The sequence below is a fragment of the Brassica oleracea genome, chromosome C3 (assembly GCF_000695525.1).
Source record: "Brassica oleracea var. oleracea cultivar TO1000 chromosome C3, BOL, whole genome shotgun sequence".
Lineage (NCBI taxonomy): Eukaryota > Viridiplantae > Streptophyta > Magnoliopsida > Brassicales > Brassicaceae > Brassica > Brassica oleracea.
In genome coordinates, this window is record NC_027750.1 from 58,895,340 (window position 1) to 58,917,469 (window position 22,130).

A 22,130-nucleotide genomic window follows, 5' to 3' on the forward strand; every position below is an offset into this window, starting at 1 on the left:
TGTTGCTAAATATAGCTACATGGCTGCGGATGAGGGTATTTAATACTTTTATGGGTTTTAGATGAGTTTTCGATGATACCTGAAAACTTTTGATGGTTTGATCGGTCTATCAGTTAAAGATATTCCTGGTTAGCTGATGAATAGCTCGGAATTATTGTTTTTGTTGCTGCTTGTTGGAATAGGAGACTGGTATATGGTTGAGAGAGATTTTGGTTTCTGGAACAAATTTTCCGCCTGTATTGTAGCTAAGCGTGAGGGCGCGTCCGAACTCCAATTGATGCAGGGTTAGCGGCGTTGGCTTCGTCTCGTCAAGAGCTTTAATTTGGTATCTGGCTCGTCGTCTAGATCCACCGGAGTTGAGGGATAGAGCTGTTTGAAGTTTGTCGGGAATTAGGGTTTTTACTGCTCGGATTTATTTCTGGTTTTTAGGGTTAGGATTTATGAGAGCAACGTTGTGCTGATAACGTGTTGTAAATGAAGTGTTGGGGAAATACTTCTGTTATCATTACTGTCGACCAGAAGGTCCATATATATACAAGGTATTAGACCGTCATAAGGTCATGTTTATCCTAACAAGATAAGTATAAGGATAAACACTATGTTACAGATATATATGGAATATATACTAGATAAACACATAGTCTCTTGTTGTCTTTATCATGTCCCGGATTGGACCTGCAGTACGGGCTGTTCCATGGTCGATCATCATTTGGTTTATAACAAGTTGGTTTAATCCAACTCTCCCACCCCTTTTGAAAATATGTTAATCGGTTACGTATTCTCTGAATTCCATAGATCTGAGACTTAAAAATCCAAGTTTAATACGCTGCGTGTACTGAATAAAATATCTAACCCGCCCACCGCAGATTGAATCATCTTTTTGATTCAAAAATCTGATCTACATAATCTACCTAGTAAAAATACTGCACCCGCTCCGCCGAAATTTTCGGCTAACCCGCCAGATCTGTGGTTAATTTTAATTCTTTTTAAAATAATTATTTTAATTATTAACTAGATTTTGATCTGCGCGGTATTTTTCAAAAATATGTTGCTATTTATTTTTATATCACTATTTAGGATTGAGTAAAAAACTCGAATCCGAATAACCGAACCGATTCCGATCCAAAAAAGTAGTACTAAACTCGAATCAAAATTAATCTGAATATAGAGAACTGAAACCTAATCTGATCCGAACTAAGATATTTCGGGTATCTAAATATATTCAAAATAGATTTATATACTTATATATATTAATTATTTTTAGATTTAATGTACATAAAAACGTCCATAATATATATGATACTTTTAAGTTGGTTTAAATACTTGAAAATATATACAAATAGTCAAAAGTGAATATCTAAAATAGTTAAAGTATACTCAAAACACCAAAAATACTTAAAATAATTATTGATTTTCTGTCCAAATATTTAAACCAAACCAATTTATATGTTAAGTTTAGGTACTCTAACATATGTTATTCAAATTTATATGTAATATATTATTTTGTTTTTAAATTTTGAGAACTTTAGATTATATAATGAATTTTAAAAAATAAAAATAGTTTAAATGGGTTATTCCAATCCAAATCGAACCCGCAAAGATCTGAACCGAACCCGGACCAAAATTTATAAATATCCGAATGGGGCTGAAATATTTGATCCCAAAAAACCGAAACCCAATCAGACCTGTCCCAAACCCGAATGGGTACCCGAACGCCCACCCCTAATCACTATTATATATCATATATGTGTCATCATATAATTAGTCGTATTTTATAAGTACCATCATACAAGTAACCATATAATTAATAGTATTTTATACGTATCATCATATAAGTAATCACATATATTATATTTTTAAAATTTTATGTGAAATATAAAATCATAATTTAAGTTGATGTTTGAAATTAAGCTTTGTATTGTATTTTTCTTATATATATTGGAAAAAAAATTATAATGGTTATTTGAAAATATTTTAGTAAAAATCAATTTTTGAATATATGTATATTTTCGAATAAATTATTGATATAAAAATTTTAAATTATTATTTTGATTTGAACTATGTATATAAAGTAACAAAGCCCATTACTTTTTAATATAACATAATGGAATTTCAATTTTTCTTAATGAAATAAGCTCATTACTTTTTTATTAATATACTACTATCAATGTTTCCGAGCAACATGATTAATCTTTTTTTATTTTTTATCCATGTTGCCAAACAAAAGCTTAAAGTACTTCTACTTTAATAATATAGATTATTTATTTTTGAAAATAATATAAAATATATATCAAAGATCAGAGAAAATTTAAAGAAATCATGTTTCTTGCCAAGTTTATCCCACATTGAAACTGATGCTCTATAATTGGAAGCGGATATGGGGAAGCGCAGAAAGTGAAATTTTTGAAAAAAATTAAGATTCGTATATGTGTTGGAAGTGTAATCCATATATATATATATATATATATATTAGAAGATAAGAAAATTTTACAAAATTTATTACTAAAATTGTATGATTCAATTTAAAATTAAGAATTTATCCATTTGTAATAATTTAAAATGATTTCATATTATAATTGTGAAAATACAAATAAATTAATTTTATAAAATTTATCATCCACTTAACTATATTAATATTTCATAAATTATTGACATAATTTATTTGAATATATATATATATAGTATATCTCTAATTTAAAAAAAACTGAGTGCATAAAGATAATTTGTAGTATTAGTTTTAATATTTGCATATTTCTATTCTCACTATTTTAATACTATTAAATTTCAGATTTCATATTAAAAATAATTTTTATTTTTATTTACATTGTGTTTTTTTAAATGGAAGCCTGATTTCAAATAGAATCTTAAGCGTCTAACATGTTTTAAATAGGTTATTTTAGAAGCGTTTTGGAAGCAAGATTATATAAACCTCCACAAAGTTTCGATTCCAATTCCGGTTTTGAAGCAAGAAGCAGACGTGCAATGAATCGAGGTCGCGAAGTAATCTCTCTAAAATCTCTATCTAGGATTCCTTGGGAGAAAAGTCGGTCATTTGTTCGATCAACAGGGCCTCTTTTATAGTTGTGAGATGATCCGAATGAGACAAAAGACAGCTCATTGTCCTTGCTGATGAGGTTACATATTTAATTTGTGAAGTGAAGTCATATATTCAATGCGATGCGGATGCAAGTCGCTCGTCCCATCATTAAATACTGGTCAGACTGCTTCACCCATACTCGCTGACCGGGTCAACACATTTCTTCCTTGAGCAAGGGCGCAAGCTGGCCGTCGAGCTGTCGCACTCCTTGTTCGATTTTGTCTTTAAGTGCTTCTGGCTTTGGTTATGTTTGGATAAATAGAAGCCACAACAATTGTGTGTATTTGAATCTATGTTTAGCTTCATGTCCTGATCAGAGGGTTTTGGAAAATGGTTATTGGTCTCAAAGCTGATGAGCCAGAACAAAGCTACATGTTAAGCTGAAGCAAATGAATTCACAAAAGTGGATTCGCAATTCCAATCTTCAAAGTCCTTGAAGATGGAGGATGTGGAGATCTTAGAGACATGCATTCAAGATCTTGACGATGGAATTGAGTCACTTTCTAAATCTTTAATCAAATACAGAGTCTCAGTTCTTAACATCTAATAGGTCATTGTGCCCACAAAGTTTTGTACAATATAGGAGATGTGAATGCTAGCTTACACATAAACTAATTCAGGAAGAATATTTCATATGCTAAGTTCTTTCATTTCTTCTTTCTTCCTAAACATAAGAACAGACAAAAAATCAAGAGATAAAAAACTCAGGTGTAGATGCAAGTTCTGATTCCAAGTGAAGGTTTAACTAACATAAACTATATAAATCCTCTGAAGAAAAGTTTTCATTGATTGAATTAAGGGCAATCTGCAACTTTTAATCTTCTGAATATTGGAATTTTGTAGCAGCATTTTCTTAATCTAAATTAGAAGTTTAGTTGATAGAAGCAAAATAATATGTAGTACAACAAACTTTATAATTCCCACTGACTTTTATCCATGGACCTTGAATACTCTTTCGACAAAGACCCTCTAAAAGTCTAAAGAGCAATCTCAGTCTGGATGCTTGTGTTAGAACAGAACACTACTTGTTGTTGTTGTTGCGGCTGTTGCACTTTCTTCTCAGCTTCCTACTTTGATTTTGCTATTGTTCCATCACTCACAGGCTCATATGCCTGAGTAAAATCAAAAACAAAAGTCAACTTTGTGATGCAAAGTTTTTATCTTTGTTATCTTCATCTTTACAAGACTAAGTCAGAATCTCAAAGGGAAAAAAAGGCAAAGCAAAGTTTTGGTGGGCACCCACCTCAAGTTTTTGAACAAGTTCTTTGGCATTAGGGGCAGAGACAAAGATGTGACGCTGAGATGGCTTGATAAAGCCATCATCAACGGCTTTATCAATGAAGGTGAGGAGGTAATCGTAATAACCATCCACATTTAACAAACCCACCTACAGTTTTTTTCCCCCAAAATGGAAACACAAAATATCAAGACTATTATACTTTGATTTTGGTTAGTGATTCAGAGAGCAACACACAGTGAAAAGTGAAGTGTCTTCTTTTATTACTTACAGGCTTGTCGTGGATTCCAAGTTGTGCCCATGTTATTACTTCCAACAACTCCTCCAGTGTTCCATACCCACCTGATATCAATTTGCATGAACAGATCAATTATTAATAAATCTTCTTTTGGAAGAAAGATGTGAACTTTGAAAAATCCTGGCCGAGTTTCAAGTTTACAAGGATTATTTGATCATATATAACTGCTATAGTCTCTTGTTTCTTAACTGTCAAGTAAGAACCCATCTTTTGCATTTAATTGCAGTGGTAATGGAATACTATTAGAGAAAAAGACAAAAATAGCACTAAATCAAGTTTATGTTCCCAAACTAGCACTCAAGGTCAAAAGTCACAAAAATAGCACTTAATGTTTTATCAAAAGTCACAAACTTAGGGTTTAGAGTTAAAAGGGTGGGGTTTACGATTTAGGGTTTAAGGTTTAGGGTTTAGAGTTTAGGGTTTAGGGTTTAGATTTTAGGGTTTAGGGTTTAAAGTTTAGGGTTTAGGGTTTAGAGTTTAGGGTTTAGGATTTAGAGTTGAGAAATGAGGTTTTGGGGATAAGATTTCAAATTTTGAAAAATTAAAAAATTAAAATTTTCAAAGGATAAATTTAGAAAGGTGCTATTTTGGTCATTTTAGTTTTTGAGTGCTATTTTAGAGATTTGTCCATACTATTATGTTCCAACTTCACATAGAGATTATATTACAAATTTACAAACCAGACATAACTAATCTCTTGTAAAGTTATGGACACCCTTAGTTTGACAATACCTTCTGATGGGCACTCTCCATTTATAGAAGTTGTTAGATGTGGTATGGGCTGAGAGTTATTATAACAGAGCCTAACGAGTAACAAACACTTTTTAAGGTCTACAAAGTATATAAGCTACTGATACTTATGAGGCCTCAGGACTGCCTATCATTTACCAATACTCGAGGAGGAATGCCTCTTCTACCTAGGAGGGCCTCTATCATATCTGTTTGAGCCCAAGTGGGGTTGGTTTCATCTTGTGGCGGTTTCTAGAAGGAAGGAATAAGCTGCTGACGTAAGGAGACAAGAGCATGTGCTCCACCGGCTCACGTGACATGTTGGAGCAAGGATCTTGAGGAGTACGTTAAAGTGCCTAGTAGAGAGTAATGTTTGCTTTATCATTTGGATGATCATTCATGTACAAGAGAGGTGTGTCTCTCTCACAAGCTACATACTTTGCAAAGATATCACGTATTAACTTGGTATCAGAGCACTTGCGATCTTGGAGAATCATGGGACCGAAAAAGAGAGAGACGAGACATACGCCGGAGATGGAACCAACCCCACTTGGGCTCAAACAGATATGATAGAGGCCCTCCTAGGTAGAAGAGGCCTTCCTCCTCGAGTATTGGTAAATGATAGGCGGTCGTGAGGCCTCATAAGTATCAATACCATGCCCTTCATTTACCAATACTCGAGGAGAAAGGCCTCTTCTACCCAGGAAGGCCTCTATCATATCTGTTTGAGCCCAAGTGGGGTTGATCCCATCTTATGGCGGTTTCTAGAAGGAAGAAATAAGCTTAAGATGCAGAAAAAATACACTGGCTTCAACCTTGAGGCCAAGGTCGATTTTGAAGGGCAGGGTATTGATACTTATGAAGCCTCACGACCGTCTATCATTTACCAATACTCGAAGAGGAAGGCCTCTTCTACCTAGGAGGGCCTCTATCATAGCAGTTTGAGCCCAAGTGGGGTTGGTTCCATCTTGTGACGGTTTCTAGAAGGAAGGAATAAGCTGCTGACGTGGGGAGACAAGAGCATGTGCTCCAACGGCTCACGTGACATGTTGGAGCAAGGATCTTGAGGAGTACGTTAAAGTAGCGAGTAGGGAGTAACGTTTGCTTTATCATTTGGATGATCATTCATATACAAGAGAGGAGTGTCTCTCTCAGGGTTCTTTTCTTGTAAACATTTTGGTCATTCATTAAGAAATATCCTTTTGTCTTTATTCACCGCACAAGCTACATACTTTGCAAAGATATCACGTATTAGCTACTTAGTTACTTCGTACCTGGTAATGCGATGAAACAATCGGAGTGGCTTGCCATTTCAGCTTTCCTTTGATGCATATCTGCCACAGCTCTTACCTCACCATATGTTTCTCCAGTGATCTATTATAAAAAATCACGTTTTAAAGAACTTACTTGAACACTAAGTATTCATTCAAGCAAAAAAGTAGTTTAATCCTACCTCTTTGTCCATAAGAGTCCTTGGTATGATCCTAACCCATAACAGCAAAGCAAGATGGAAGCAACTCACACAACAATATCAAATCATTAAGCAGTGAAGGGCACACATCTAAAGAAGAGATCATTGATTGAAGGAGCATACCCTAGCACATGACATCCTGCTTCATGAACAGCTTGTGAGACCAAACCCATGAGACCAATGCTTCCTCCCCCATACACAAGATTCAGTCTCTTCGTAATCTGTTTCATAAAACAGAGAAAGACAAAAGAAAAAAAAATCAAGACCCTTTTCAAAGGTTTCAAGACTCTCATTATAGCATAAAGATAACCGAACCAGCTCTTGAGCTAGATCAATGGCAGCATCTCTGTAACACTCTCTGTTTCCACTGCTACTTCCACAGAACACACAAACCCTCTTGAATCTCGACTTCATTATTTCCATTCTCTTAACCAAAACAGTTTTTGTCTTGTGGATTTGAAGAAAATAAGTTTCTTTATAGGAAGAAGAACGTGTGGTTCAAGCTATCTCTTCCTTGTTTCACTTTGTGATGCAACTTAGACAATGAGGCAAGAAATTGTATAGATACAGTCGCACAACAAAGCAACAAAGACAGTACTGTTTCACGTATATCCAATCGCAACAAGCTTTCTGCTTTTTCTGCTTTTTCTTTTTATGGTTTAAAGAGTGGTTTCTTTTAACGTTTTTTTTTTTAAATAAAGAAAACACTTTAGGATATAAACTAAAATTCAAAAGAAATTAGAAGAATAGAACAAAAATTAAAATAGTTCAAAAACAAAATTAAAAATTTTGGAGGGGAACTTAAACAAGTATAACAAACCAATCAGAACTCTTTATTTTATAATAATCAAAATAACAAAGATTGATTTCTCACGTTCCTAACTTCATATTCAAAGTTGGTGTGATGATGTCATAATACATTTGTGTGTTAGGTCTATCAATTTTTTTCCTTTTTCTAGCAAGATGGTTCATCATATCATCGAACCGTTTGTCTCCACTTTTCTCCATACAATGTTTCGTCCTTTGGCTCAACGTGTCGAGTTCGGGTTGATCCACACTAATGTGGCTAAATTTTCATGGGTCCGACATCATGACCCATACTCTTGGTGTATATGTGTCAACATGTAAGGAGTGTACTTCTCCTGACACAACATTCCATTATTAGTTTGTTGGATTTACACATTATATGTACTTCGAAACTATGGTAGATTGCAACTCAACCGACACGTAGTTCGTGTTTATGAAACCAAAACAACACACAGTTCTTATCTGCTTATATTGGGTCAATGCCTAACTTTGACTCGGTCAAAGAAATGATAACGCCCTTTTAACAACCTTTCATATACTTAAACCAAAATGTCACCATCATCAATATCATCTACCAAACATTCATTGACCCTCTTTACAGAACTATGAAGATTAGTTACCCCGTAAGTACTGCAAAGTTGGTTGCTTTGTGATTAGATACAAAGACATCTTTGAGTCTTCTATCGGTGCATGATTATTTACTTTTTATCAAATCAAAGAATACGATCCCCTATATATTATTCGTAAAACATTACAACTTCTTTTTGTATCTGCGTGTCATCACTAGGATAATTCTTAGAATTATTAGAGAAATAGGTTGGTCCATCTAATTATATAATAAGTTTTTTATTAAACTAACCATAAATTCATTATTAATGTCATTTATTATTTCCTTAAATAAAGATTACGGAATTGTCTAATGTGACAAAAATATATACGACAATTAATGATTTTGAATAATAAAGATCTGATAAAAAATAATGTATCTTATCAAATTTGTTTAATTTTCAACTATTAAAATAATTTAAAAAAAATCACAATAACCATATTATAAAAATTTAGATTTTTCTGTATATGTTATATTTTGAATTTTAAAAAAATGACTATAAATTACTAAAACTGTTAAAAGTCTCACATTCAAATTTTGCGATCCATGGTTTAAAATTTGTTATGACAAAATACAAATGATTACAAAATCATATAAGTAAAAGTCTAATTTAATTAATCATTAAGATTTAAAATATATATGTATATATATCATTCTAAATTAAACTATAAACCATATTTTAATAAATAAATATTTTAGTTTCAAAATTTACTTTGAATAATTTTTTTTGATAAAAGTTTTGAACTAACATTGATAAATTTTTTTAAAATTATAAATTACTAAAATTATTAATCCCACAATGAAAATTTTGTTATCAATAATTTAAAATTTTTGCTATTAAAGATACACATGATCAAAAAAACATACGAGTAGAAAGCATCATTTAGTAGACATTAATATTAAAAATATACTATGTATGTTAATATCATTTAAATTTAATTACATATCCTATCAAATTTTTAAAAAAAATTGTTTGGATTAATAAAATTGATTTATACGTTCGCACCAATTTAATTATATACGTAATAGTTATTGACTTTTAATTATTCAATATATATTTATTATTTCATAATATGTAAGAACATATAATACATACAATAATTTATATATATAATGTTTATTCCGCGCCAGACGCGAGTCTTAATCTAGTTTTTATTATATGTATATAACTAAACTTGGAACCCAGTAGTATTACATTTTGAAATTGTTCTCTATTTTAACATAAGAACAAGTTAAAGCTTAAACATTACTGCTTCAAAAAAAAAATAGAGAATCAGTTGAAACTATGTGCAATATCTACTCAGGGTCGGCCATGGGCATAGCCAAGTGAAACATTGGCCTATAGTCCTCAATTTTTTTAAAAATATTATATAGATAAAAATCTCTAAACTTGTAAAAATAAATCTTTTAAATTTTTTTACTAAATTTTCTACAGTCCCTAAAATTCAGGGCCAGCCTTGTACCAACTTTAATTCATTCAAAAAAGGCATAATCAGTATAAACATTCTTCTTCGTATTTATTGGAAAAAACTTATAGTTCTACTACTAAGTACTAACTAATAATATCTCAATGAATACAGTTCATATCGACCGGGTGCTACAAATGGGAAATCCATTAATGGTTTACTTTGTTCTCTCTTTGTTTCATTTATGCTAAATTTTTTTAGTCTTTAAGAGCATCGATCAAAGATTAGGGATAAAGAGGAGAAGAGAGCAGAAGGATAAGTTAATATTGATGTCTGATTCCCAAGAAAAAATGTTTTTGTTCAAGACTGTCTCACAAAACTGGAAGTAAAAGCTTGATTAGTCTTCCCGAAAACATCTCCAAGATTTCATCATCAATTCATCATATTTAATACTTACACCGCTACTATTGTATAGAACAAAATAGACATTTCTCTCATTCAAGGATGAGCAGAGACGCGATACTGTGTTCTTCCATGCGACCCTTAGCAACAGCGTTTCGCATCATCTTCCTTGTGAAAATAATAGATCAACTTGACCCTCTTTGTATTATCGGTCTACTAACCGGCCTTGAGGCCTGTTGTATTCCATAATGTGTGAAATTACCAAAACAGACTATTATGTACCACATACATATATACATACAACACTGAGTTCGTAATCTTTTCCATGGCCATGAGATTAAGGGAGAAATATCCATCGGCTGTGACTTTCGATTTTTGGTTTGGGTTTGTAACCGAGAACGAATATAGACTAAGTGACCAACCAGTTTTCTTTATAACACATAAAATGCACTTGGGACTATGGGACAAATAGGTAAAGGAGCCTGATTTAGGCTTAAGACATGCCTTGTGAGTTGTTAGATTATAAGGTTGCCCCTACACCTACTTTCCTAGTTCTCTTTCTTCTCTTTCTTCTTCGTTTTCTCTCTTATCTCTCTCTTCTGAAACTTCATCTCTTCTTTTTCTTCACCAACTCTAAATCATTATCCAAATCACTCCCAGATTTTTACCACCTCCTTTAATTCTTATTAATTTTATTACTACCGCAACGATGATTTACTCCACCGACATCACCTCGCTTTCCTACCACTATCTTGCCTTTGATTTTGAATCACAAGACCTTGGATGCAATTCAAGAATCGATTGTCTTTGTCACTTGTCTGGAATCCTCCGCATATGTGACCGTCGAGACCACACCATTTTTGAGGCGAAGCTGAAAAAATCTAGATTTACGGGAGATTGATGAAGGGGATAGTGGAATATTTCAGTTGATACATGGTTTTGTTTGATATAATGGTTGGTAAGATGTTACCAAATGGTTATTGTGTTCAATTTAAGTTCCTACATAATCTTCGAAAAATTCATTCATCAGAAAACCAAACCGGTAAACTTGTTCAAGCCTAAAACAGAGAAGAGAAAAGTGAATTTGTAACGTTGTTTTATGATTTGGATAACAACAATGTTAACCGATATTTTCTTTTATATCTGATATTAATTATGTTTTAGTAAAACCCCAATTTACATATTTTTTTTAGATACATGTTTTGCTAGTTGTTACAAAATATTGCTCCTAACTGATAAATGATAAGTAAGATTTTACAAATAAATGTTTTTCAGTTGATACATTGTTTGTTAAGGATAAATAGTTTGATACATTGTTTGCTTGTTTTTATATATATTTGACATAATGGTTTGCAAGATGTTACCAAATAATTATTGTCATCTAAAGAATTCTTAGTTAGCTTATAAGTAATTAGTTAGCTGATACATTGTTTGATATATACTTTGTTATCTGATACATGAAGGCTTTGATTGATAACTTTGCGGAATGGCGGAATCACGTTTCAAACGCAATTCCGCAAATATTTTACCAATCAACAGAAGGTGCAGAATTAAAAAAAAAACACAAAAACACAGATTCGCGTTTTTGCTGACAAAAAAAAAGAGAATTTTCATTAGGTGAGAAGGTGAGTTTTAATAGATTTTTATGGAAAAATTTACAAAATTAATACTTTCATATTATTAAATTATATGCTAATAACATTTTAAATTTTTAAATAAATAGCAATAATTTTGTAGTGATAAATTGTTATGTTGTAAATAATGTTATACTATAAATTGTTTTGTAATATTATAAAATGTCAATTTATTATTAAAACACATTGAATGATAAATTAAATATTTATAATAAGAACTAAAGTATTTTTAATAAATTTTAATTATTTTCACTTTTTTTTCTTATAACAAAGTGAATACCATATAAATATTTTGATCAATTTAACATGTATTCCATCATTCTGCGAATTTTAAAAAATTTCACAGCTTAATTAGTTTTTTCCACAGCTAAACTATTTTTTCCGCGGTAATGTGATGGTTACCAATCAGAGCCAAATTGTTACATGATACATATTTTATTAGTTGATTCATGAGTTGGTAGAAAAGAATAAATATTCCTTACTCGCTATGTTATTGTTTCTTTTAACACTTTACACATATAATAACATGTTAAAAAATATAGTATATTAAAAATTAAAATAATTTGATATAATTTTTTGTCATATATTCTCAATCATCTTCATAATTAGTTATATTATTTGTTAACATGGTAAAAATAGTCGTAACTTGCTAAGTTAATCATTAACTATTTTACTTTTACATTCTTGACTGTTAACACTCCTTATATCAGTTTTTTTTCAAATTCTTATCACAATGTCAAATATGATAAGAGGAGGAAGAGGGTCGACAGAAAAAATGGTGTCGAAATTAAATTTGGCAACAGTTGGGAGATTCAGAAAAAAATTGATTAACCTAGATTTTTTAAAAACTTTCAATGTTGATGAATGATGAAAAAAAGATTGTTGGAAATCCAATTTACACGTGATTCAATTAAACTTAAAAAAATTATGTGAATTAATTTGCAAAGAAAAAGAAAAAGAAGAATCATATACAACGAAGAAGAAGAAGAAAAAATCTGCAACATAAAAACAAGGGAAGAAGAAGATAGAGAAATGAGAAAAGTAGCAGTATGAGCATTTAAAAAAAAAATTGGTATGAAAGTGTAAACAATGTCTTTATGTCTAATCATGTATATTTTTTTTAATTTCACTTCCAAATGAGGTACTTGAATAAATCTCCATATTTTTAAATTTGACACGTGATCTATCTATATAGTATATTATAGGGCTGTGAATTATTATCCAGGATCGTAGGATCTTGATCCGTTCCAGAAATATGATATTCGGGGGGTCCTGATCCAGATACAGTTAATAAAATATTGGATCCATCAAAATCGGATCTAGATCTGTATATCTTGATATTTAAGTCGAGATATCTGGATCTGTTTTTTTACTATATTAAATTTTATTAGTAATTATATTTTATATATTAATATTTATATATATAATTAATCTTTTAATATTTTATTTTAGTTTTTAATAAATTATAAATTTTTATAAATTTTGTATAATATTTCATTTATATATTATCTTTAGAATTTTAGTATTTTAAATTATTTATGGATCCAAATACTCGCTGATATTACAATATCTAGACGGATATCCGAAATTCGGATGTTCGAAAGACACATATTTGAAATTCAAATACTAAAATCACAGATCTGACAGATCTAGATACCATAAATTTACCAGATATATGGATTCTCCGAAGATCCTAAATTTTTTTAGAGATACGGATTCATACCACCCCTAGTATATTATTATATATATAAAGCGTTTGTCCGGTAAAACATTGATTAAAAAGGAAAGAAAAATTATTTTATTATAGATAACTAATATTAAGGTGTTTAGCTAGATCCTTTTTTAAGTCATGTCGTTACCAAGCTTAACTTTATCGTTCTTACCTTTAAAAGGTATGGCCCTTCAATGGCGAATCTACTTGTGTATGTGTCAAGAAGGTGGCACTTGCCCCCACAAAATTTCTAAATTCTTTATAGCTCAATCCATAATTTACCTTTTTTTTCCTATTAAAATTCATATCTTAGCCTTATGTTTGTATTTATACATGATTTGCCCCCATTTTAAAAAATTCCTACATCCGCCCCTGTTCGTTTGAACTCTGAAAATAAAGTGATGTCTTTGTAGGGAAAATGATCATTTAATTCCCCGAGTATTTGAAATTGGCTGATAAATTCCCCAACCATCACATATGCAAAATAATTCCCCAAATCTGCATTGACCTTGCAAAATTGAACTCTTGAAAAGTCCACATCGAACAGTTAACGGAAAACGTTAGTCTAATTTTGTAGCCTTCTTTTAATCGTTTTCTTCTTCCCTTTTCTTCTAATTTGAAAACCAATGAACCCTACATTGATTCTCAGGATGATTGTAGAGGTGATTTCCCGTGAATCCTTCTAAGAAAAGCAAGAATTCGAATTATTTGAGCATGAAGAACGAAAAACATTGCTCAGAAACGGATTTTTCTATGGAGAAGATGATGCAAAACTTCATTTTTATGTGTTTCTGGTCAAATTATTTATGATTTATCTAAAAGCTCACAGCTTTCTTTTAAATTAGTGAACAATTAAGCATTTGCTTTTGTGGGTTCACACAAATCTGATCAAAGTAAGGCCTGAAATGTTCATCAAGGGAGATGTGTATGTCTGATTCTCTTCTTTCATTGGCTCAATTTTATTTGAAGGTTAGTAAATGTTGTTAACATGGAAAATCGATTCTTGTGCAAGAGACATGGTGTTCTTGTGTTAGTGAATGACTGTGATTGAGAGCTAAGCGGTCAGCTCTAGACCACAATTGAAGAGAAAGATGTTATAGTTTTCATCTCGACCTTGCACGGTGGATAAAGTAGATCATCATCAAACCTTTATCTATTGATGTTCTTCACTATTGATTTTATCTCTGCAACTGCAGACCCTAATGTGTTTGTTTACTTGAAGAATGATTGTAGATTATCTTGTTAAGAAGACTACAGACCTGATAAATGTGTCAATCTCTGTAATTGTACATAGAGCTAATACAATATTTATTCTCCTGGAAATCAACAAAAAAAAATTGATATAAGAACAAAGAGAAAATGACTAGGATAGCAGTAAAAAAGTTTTTGTCACAAATATAGTTTCTAAGAATAAAAATGACCAAAATAGCACTTAATGTTTTATCAAAAGAGATAAATATACACTTATACCACAATGGTAAATTAATTTAGACATTAGGGTTTAGAGTTAAGGGGTGGGTTTAGGATTTAGGGTTTAGAGTTTAGGGTTTAGAGTTTAGGGGTGGGGTTGAGGGTTTAGAGTTAAGAGGTGGGGTTTAGGATTTAGGGTTTAAGGTTTAGGATTTAGGGTTTATGATTTAGAGTTGGGGAGTGGGGTTTAGGTATAAGATTTCAAATTTTGAAAAATGAAAAAAATTTAAATTTTTCAAAAGATAAAATGTTATTTTGGTCATTTTAGTTTTTGAGTGCTATTTTTGTGACAAAAACTTAGAAAAATGCTATTTTGGAGATTTGCCCAGGGAAAAACAACTCATGACACTAGTTGGTTTGAGTTTGGGGAGGAAAGTAATTCATTATCATTTGTTTACATATTCCTTATATTAGAACATTTGAAAATATTTACTTTTTTGGTGATCTTCGACTCACCCTACTCAGTCGGTAGCCCACGAGCCTTTTGTTACGCACTTAAGCAGCAGTGAGTTTAATCACCTATGCTAAAACAGAGACTTAAGTAACCAGCGTAAACACCATTGCAGCTACAGAGTCATGTCCAAAGTTAACACTCGGTATAATAATTTCAGGTGACACTTGTTGCACAAACTCATTCAGCTTCTCTAATGATCTCGTTTGAAACTGTGTATCGCATTATCAGTTAGATAAATTTTCAGTCGTTTGAAACTTGAAAGCATCCCCAAGGGTACAATGTGAATGTGGCTCTCCTCTTCCTTCCCTGTGAACCACTGCATATCGTCCTTAGAAAAACCCAAGCATTCAAGGAGTTTTAATTTTGAAGGATTGACGTAGATCTTCTGACGTAGTGCAACCTCCAGAACAACATCTCCTTTCCTTTCAACAGAGATTATAGAAAAGAATTCAGATTCATCAATAAGTTTGTGTCAACATGATATATGGAGACCGGGTGATTGTGGTCGAGTGGTAAGGAGACGGGACTGAGACGCCAACACGTTTCAGGTTCGATCCACCTGCTGCGCGAAGCTAAGTCACAATTATCCTGGTCACCCAACACGGATATGGGCCTATGCTTTAGTGACCATTTAAATATCCGGAGAAAGGGTCTATCCGTGGCTACACCTCTTCTTAGGTATTAGTCTAGATCTTTCCATGGATCTGGGATACTTCCAGGTTAATCAAGAAAAAAAAAAACATGATATATGGATTCAGAAAGAGAAGGGAGAACGTTTTACTTATGGTGTATCTTCTCTCCAATAGTCTTTTGAATCAATTTAGGGTTTATGTTGCTTGATTTGGGGAAGAAGAAGACATAAAAGTCGAACAAGATGATCACAAGAAAGCCACGAAATTAGACTTAACGTTTTTCCGTTAAGTGTCCAACGTGGACTTTTAAGAGTTTAATTTGGTAAAGTCAATATAGATTTGAGGAATTATCTTGCATACATGATAGTTGAGGAATTTATCTGTTAATTTCAAATACTTGGGGAATTAAATGATCATTTTCCCTGTCTTTGTAGGTATTTACATTGTCTCCGTCCGGGTATTCAGAATTAGTAAATAAGTTTGGAACTCTCGACCTAAACCAAAAGATTCAAAATCTGAAAAGAAAGAAAGAAAAATTGTCTCCGTTTATGAAATTTTAAAGTTGATCACTATATGTGTTTTGAGATATATGACGCATCGCTAATGTGTTTGAATTAAAAACTCCGATTTACTAATTCACTTGAGCACAATGGAAGTTGGCGATATTGAATTATAGTCGAACTACATAAAAAAGAATGACTATTTGTCACACTAGAGATGCGCAAAACAATTTATGTAAAACGGGCCGAGAATGTTATCTCTATATTTTTATTAACATTACACGCAAACAAACAAAAAATAACTAGATATAAACAAAATCAAACATGAGATAAACTGACAATTAACTTAAACAAGAAAAATAAGCACTAAATCTGTTCAGCAACGAAAACGTTTGATCAAGATAAAAAAAAATCCTTCGTTTATAAGGATTTGATTCATCTAGGAAAATTTAGAGGATAAAGATGAAGCAACAACAATCATTAAGCGTCATCTTTATAGATCTTCTATTAAATTATAGCCTCTTTAAGCAAATAATCATTTCTGCGATTCCAAAGGCTTTCTAGGCCCAAAAACTAATCACCAAAATGTCAATAGAAATCCGAGTTTTCTTGTTAATTAAGGCGTCTATGGGTGGCCAAAGAAAATCGAACCATGGCAGAAGCTCCAGCTGGAACCATTTGCCAGTAGGCCAAGACCACTTGGTTAATTCCTAAGAATTTTCAATACTATAATCACGAAGAAACATCGTCAAGAGAGTTTTTTTTTTCAACAAACGAGTATTCTATTATTCAAACTTGAGGTGGTCTGGGTAACCAGACCGAAATAGAACGACCAACAAAACAAAGAGATCTATGAAACGAACGAGCATTCCTAGCTAGCGAATCAGCAATTTCATTTTGCGCACTTGGGAAGTAGCTGATCTTGAAGTCCAGAAAACACATCTGGAGAATTTGAATGCCCTCTAGCTCAATTGAGAAGTTTGGCCAAGCTTGTGGGTTCGTTAACATTGCAATCAGGTCCTTGCAATCTGTCTCAAATCTCTGACAGGTCGAATGTTGTAGCATGCTTTACATTGCCCATCTTAGCGCTTCCAGTTTCGAGTGTAGTGTTGTCTCTCGCCTCCTTAAGTTCCGTGTCCCCATTAGTTGGATATTTCTCATGCTATCCTTCCAAACCCATCCAATTCGACTGAATTGATTTGTGGAGGTCCATGAACCATCCACCATGCAAATATTACCCAAGCTTAAGGCTTGTGTTTCTTCGACAATTTGTGCATGTGGAAGAACAAGTATAGTATCCTTTGCATTGTGCCAAGCTTGACACTCACTCTCTGCATATCTGACTAACTCCAGTGGATCCCTGTCTATTCATCTGAAAAGTTTATCATTCCTAGCTTTCCAAATGTACCATATTATCCAAGGATAAGGGTCTCTATCATCTTCTGGCTCCATAATACTTTTCTTCCTCCAAAATAAATAGTCCATGTTGGCGTAGATACTCGAGATAGGGAAAGTTTGAGAGCTTGACGGTGTTGATGATAATGCCCATGCTTGTAAGGCCGGTGGGCATTCGAAAATCGCATGATTAACAGTTTCTTCTGGCTCTCCACATCTTGGGTAATAGTTATCACATCACATATTGCGACGTACCAGATTCCTTGTGACCGCTACCTGCCCTGAAATTAATTGTCATTTAAGATGACAAATCTTTTGTGGTGCATTCACTTTCCAACCAAAGGCTTGAAGTTTGGTTATACTGGGCTATAGAACTGTTTTTTCCTCATCATTTGTCAGTATATTTGTAGCTACCCAATATCCAGACTTGACTGTATATTGACCATTTTTAATATAGCTCCAGCAAAACGTATCCCTTCGATGAGCATGGCTTATGGCCAGACTCTGAATCATCGGTATGTCCTCTTGATCTACATACTGTTCCAGTAGTCGAGTGTCTCACTCCTTTGATTCAAAATTAATAAGACTACTGACGTTCATCCTTGGATGTACTACTGGGGCCCTGGGACGAGCCGGCCTTGCTGGCGTTGAAGGAATCCATGGATCTTGCCAAACATTAATTTCATATCCTGAGTGCACTTTGTTCCTGATACCCAAAAGTAATAGCTTCTTTGCCGCTATAATACTCGTCCACACATAAGATGGATTATCCACTGCGCTGATTCGTAAAGGCGAACTCAGGCGATAGTATTTTCTCCGAAGAACTCTCGCTACTAATGAATCTGGGAATTGAACAAGACGCCAAAGCTGATTCACTAAAAGAGCTAGGTTGAATTCATGGATCATGCGAAAATCAATTCCTCCCTCCTCTCTAGTGCACACATCTTTTCCCATTTAGCCCAGTGGATTCCTCGTTTTGGTGGATTTGAGCTCCACCAGAATTGTGCGATGACACTTGCAAGGTTCTCACATATCTCCAAAGAAAGCAAGAAGCTGGACATGACATATGTCGGAAGAGCTAACAAAATAGATTTAATTAAAACTTCTTTTTCTCCTTTTGATAGCCATCTACCAGTCCAACCATTCACTCTGTGTAGTAGTTTTTCTTTTAAGAAAGCGAAAAGCTTACACTTTGAGCCACTAATATCCTCTGGAATTCCTAAGTAGGAGCCCATTCCCCCCCCCTTTGTTTTGGATACCAAGTGTATCTTTAATTAGCTGTCGATCATTTGCTGAAATCCTCTTACCAAAGAGTAATGAAGATTTATCAAAGTTGATACATTGACCTGATGCTCGCCCATATTTCCTGACTACTTTCATAACTTCTTCACATTCACTGGGCTCCGCCTTACAAAAGAGAAGGCTATCATCAGCAAAGAGAATGTGTGATACCAAGGGGATAGCGCGTGCGACTCGCATCCCCGTTATCTTCCCTTGGTTCTCTGCACGATTAAGAAGGCTAACGAGCGCTTCCGTGCATAGAATAAATATGAAAGGAGACAGAGGATCTCCTTGATGTAAACCTCTTCATGGGACAATATTTCCCCTTGGTTCTCCATTCATGAGAACTTTGTATTTGACCGAGGTGATGCATCTCAAAATCCAGTCTATACATATCTCTGAAAAACCTATCTTTCGCATGACAGCCTCAATGAATATTCCATCCTATCATATGCTTTATTCATATCCGTTTTTATGGCCATTCTCTTAACTCTTCCACCTGGCTTGGTTCTCAGCGCGTGGAACATCTCCTAGGCTATCATGATATTATCTGTGATCTGTCTTCCCGCAACAAAAGCTGACTGGGTTTCAGATATCCGTTGTGCAAGAACCTTCTTCAATCTTTGGCATAGGACCTTAGATATTATTTTATAGTTGACATTGCGTAGACTGATTGGTCTAAAGTTTGTCATCTCATTTGCCTTAGTCGTCTTAGGGATTAGGCAGATATTGGTATCATTTAGCCCTTGCGCCATTGTTCCTTAAAAAGAAACTGATTAACCATACAGGTTAAGTCATCATTGATAATATCCAAAAACTTCTGGTAAAAGAGGGCTGTCATTCTATCTGGTCCTGGGGCTTTTTCTGGGTGCATAGCGAAAAGCGCTAATTTAACCTCCCATTCAGTTACTGGTGCTGTTAGATCCTCATTTATTGTCCCAGTAATCGTCGTCGAGACCCCTGCTAGCGCATCAGCTATATCCTCCGGGTTGGAAGACTCAAATATTTGTCTAAAATAACTAGTAGCAATGGCTACTAATCCTTCCTCATCCTCCACCACATTTCCATTTTCAACTAGGAGTTGTGTGATCCTATTCCTTGCTTTTCTTTGCTTCACTATTGCATAGAAATATTTTGAGTTCCTATCACCTTCCCTTAACCAGAGAACCCTATTTTTCTATCTCCAAAACATCTCTTCTGCCTTAAGAGCAGTAGATAGTTCCTTTAGAGCATTTGCTATTTCCTCAGAAGTAGCATCATCATTCGAATATAGACCCTCCACCTTCTCCTTAAGCTCCTCCACTAGCTTTTCTGAATTTACATTGTTTTGTCTCCTCCATTGGCTGAAAGCTTTTCGACAACTAGCAATATGTTCCATTATATTCGCTTCAGGAGACAGATCCTCTAACATCCATCCTTCCAGAATGACTTGCCTTAATTCCTCATTATCCAACCAGCGTTTATCAAATTTAAATTTCTTTTTTTTTTTCTTCACTGGTTTTGTGAGAATGTCCGTTAGGACCGGACGATGATCCGAGCCCCAAAGCCTGAGATACTTAACAGCTGTATGAGGAAATTTTTCATGCCAATCCTCATTCCCCACTGCTCTATCCAATCAGCATCTAACAGTTTTCCCTCCTGATCTTTTCCCGATCCAAGAAAGCATATTTCCAGTAAATGAAAATTCCAGCATGCCACAATCACTCAGCATCTGCTTGAAAGGCAAGAAGGAGCTATCAGAACGCCTTCTGCCTCCCTCCTTTTCACTATGATCAGTTATTTCATTGAAATCACCTATCATGAACCAAGGTCAATTTCATGTTGTTGAGAAACGCGTAAGACGTTCCCAGACCTGATCCCTACGTTCTAAAACAGGGTCTCCATAAACAAATGTCATAAAGACTTTTATTCCATCAATGACTGTCTTAATATCAATCATTCTGTTATTTGAAAATAAAACATTAACTTGAAATTCATCCATAGAAAAAAGAGCTAAACCTCCGATGAAACCAAGTGGCTCAACGGTAAACAAATGATCAATTTCTAACTCGGCCTGAATGTTTAATTTGCAACAACAGCCTCCTATTCTTCGTTTCAGAAAGGAACACAAGTCATGGGTGATGCTTCTGAGACATCTCCGTAAGGCGTCGAACTGTGAGGTCGTTCTCTATCCCTCGACAGTTCCAACTGATTGTCTTCATAGATGATATTTGGATGAGTTTTGGAACTCATCGAACCATCAGTTTTGGAAGAACCAACTCTCTCTTTCTTTATTGCATTCCAAGATTTCCCGTCACCCTCATAAGGAGGTACAGTAGACGGTGTCACTGATCGCTGTCTAGGTGATCCTCGGCGCAGGAACTCAAATTTCTTACTAAGGATGTCCAAATGGGCATTCTTTTTATGGCTGGACCTGTTACTTGTTGCTCTCTTAGCCTTGAAAGTCTTTCCTTTTCTAGCCGTTCTTGCATCATGCATAACATTCGTTATAGTATCTTGCTCCATCTCCATTAAATCTTCTCCTAACAGATCATCCATGTTTACACCTCCGTCCAAGTGCCCACCATCGTTCTCAGCAACATTAATTGGCTCTGTTAACTCCATGTCTTTTAAGGCTCCAATAATCATAGCATCACCTGGCGGACTCCTTGGGACTGAATCTGGCAGAGGTGAGAAAGTAAGAGATCGAGTTGCACTATTGCTGCGAATGGTGACATTTTCATGAGATGGTGTAACTATTTTGCTGGCAGTTTCTTGCTTGAGGTCGGAGCTGCATCCTCAGACCGAAGCTCGCTACTCTCCTTGCGTGAATGCTTATCACGTTGGTGATTTTTATGAGTCTCCGAGATATCTCATAAGGTATAATGTCTCCAGAATCAGACACCATAGAGGACCCTACATGATGCTTAGTTTTTTCACGCCATTGCATGTCTGAGGACACAACACAAAACTGAAAAAAGCAAATCAATGGGAAGAAGGAATAAAAAGAAAGCAACAAA

At 34.0% G+C, this 22,130-nt stretch overlaps 1 protein-coding gene across 1 annotated transcript; it reads right to left on the reverse strand.

Moving 5' to 3' along the window:
• Window positions 1-3,863: 3,863 nt before the first annotated feature.
• On the reverse strand, window positions 3,864-7,427 carry LOC106332374 (cytokinin riboside 5'-monophosphate phosphoribohydrolase LOG5). Its single transcript, XM_013770842.1, has 7 exons — window positions 7,148-7,427; window positions 6,956-7,053; window positions 6,815-6,845; window positions 6,636-6,735; window positions 4,606-4,676; window positions 4,341-4,484; window positions 3,864-4,209 (listed from the first exon to the last, which is right to left on the reverse strand). The coding sequence occupies exons 1-7, from the start codon at window positions 7,253-7,255 to the stop codon at window positions 4,165-4,167; spliced, it is 597 nt and encodes a 198-aa protein (XP_013626296.1). The 5' UTR covers window positions 7,256-7,427; the 3' UTR covers window positions 3,864-4,164.
• Between the last annotated feature and the right edge of the window lie 14,703 nt (window positions 7,428-22,130).

What these genes read in the sequence shown, in the direction of transcription:
- LOC106332374 (XM_013770842.1), bottom strand. Translation starts at nt 7,255, where the DNA reads ATGGAAATAATGAAGTCGAGATTCAAGAGGGTTTGTGTGTTCTGTGGA. An exon ending in TTGATCTAGCTCAAGAGCTG is followed by an intron (nt 7,054 to 7,147) that starts GTTCGGTTATCT and finishes TTTATGAAACAG; the next exon opens with ATTACGAAGAGACTGAATCT. An exon ending in GGACTCTTATGGACAAAGAG is followed by an intron (nt 6,736 to 6,814) that starts GTAGGATTAAAC and finishes TTTTTATAATAG; the next exon opens with ATCACTGGAGAAACATATGG.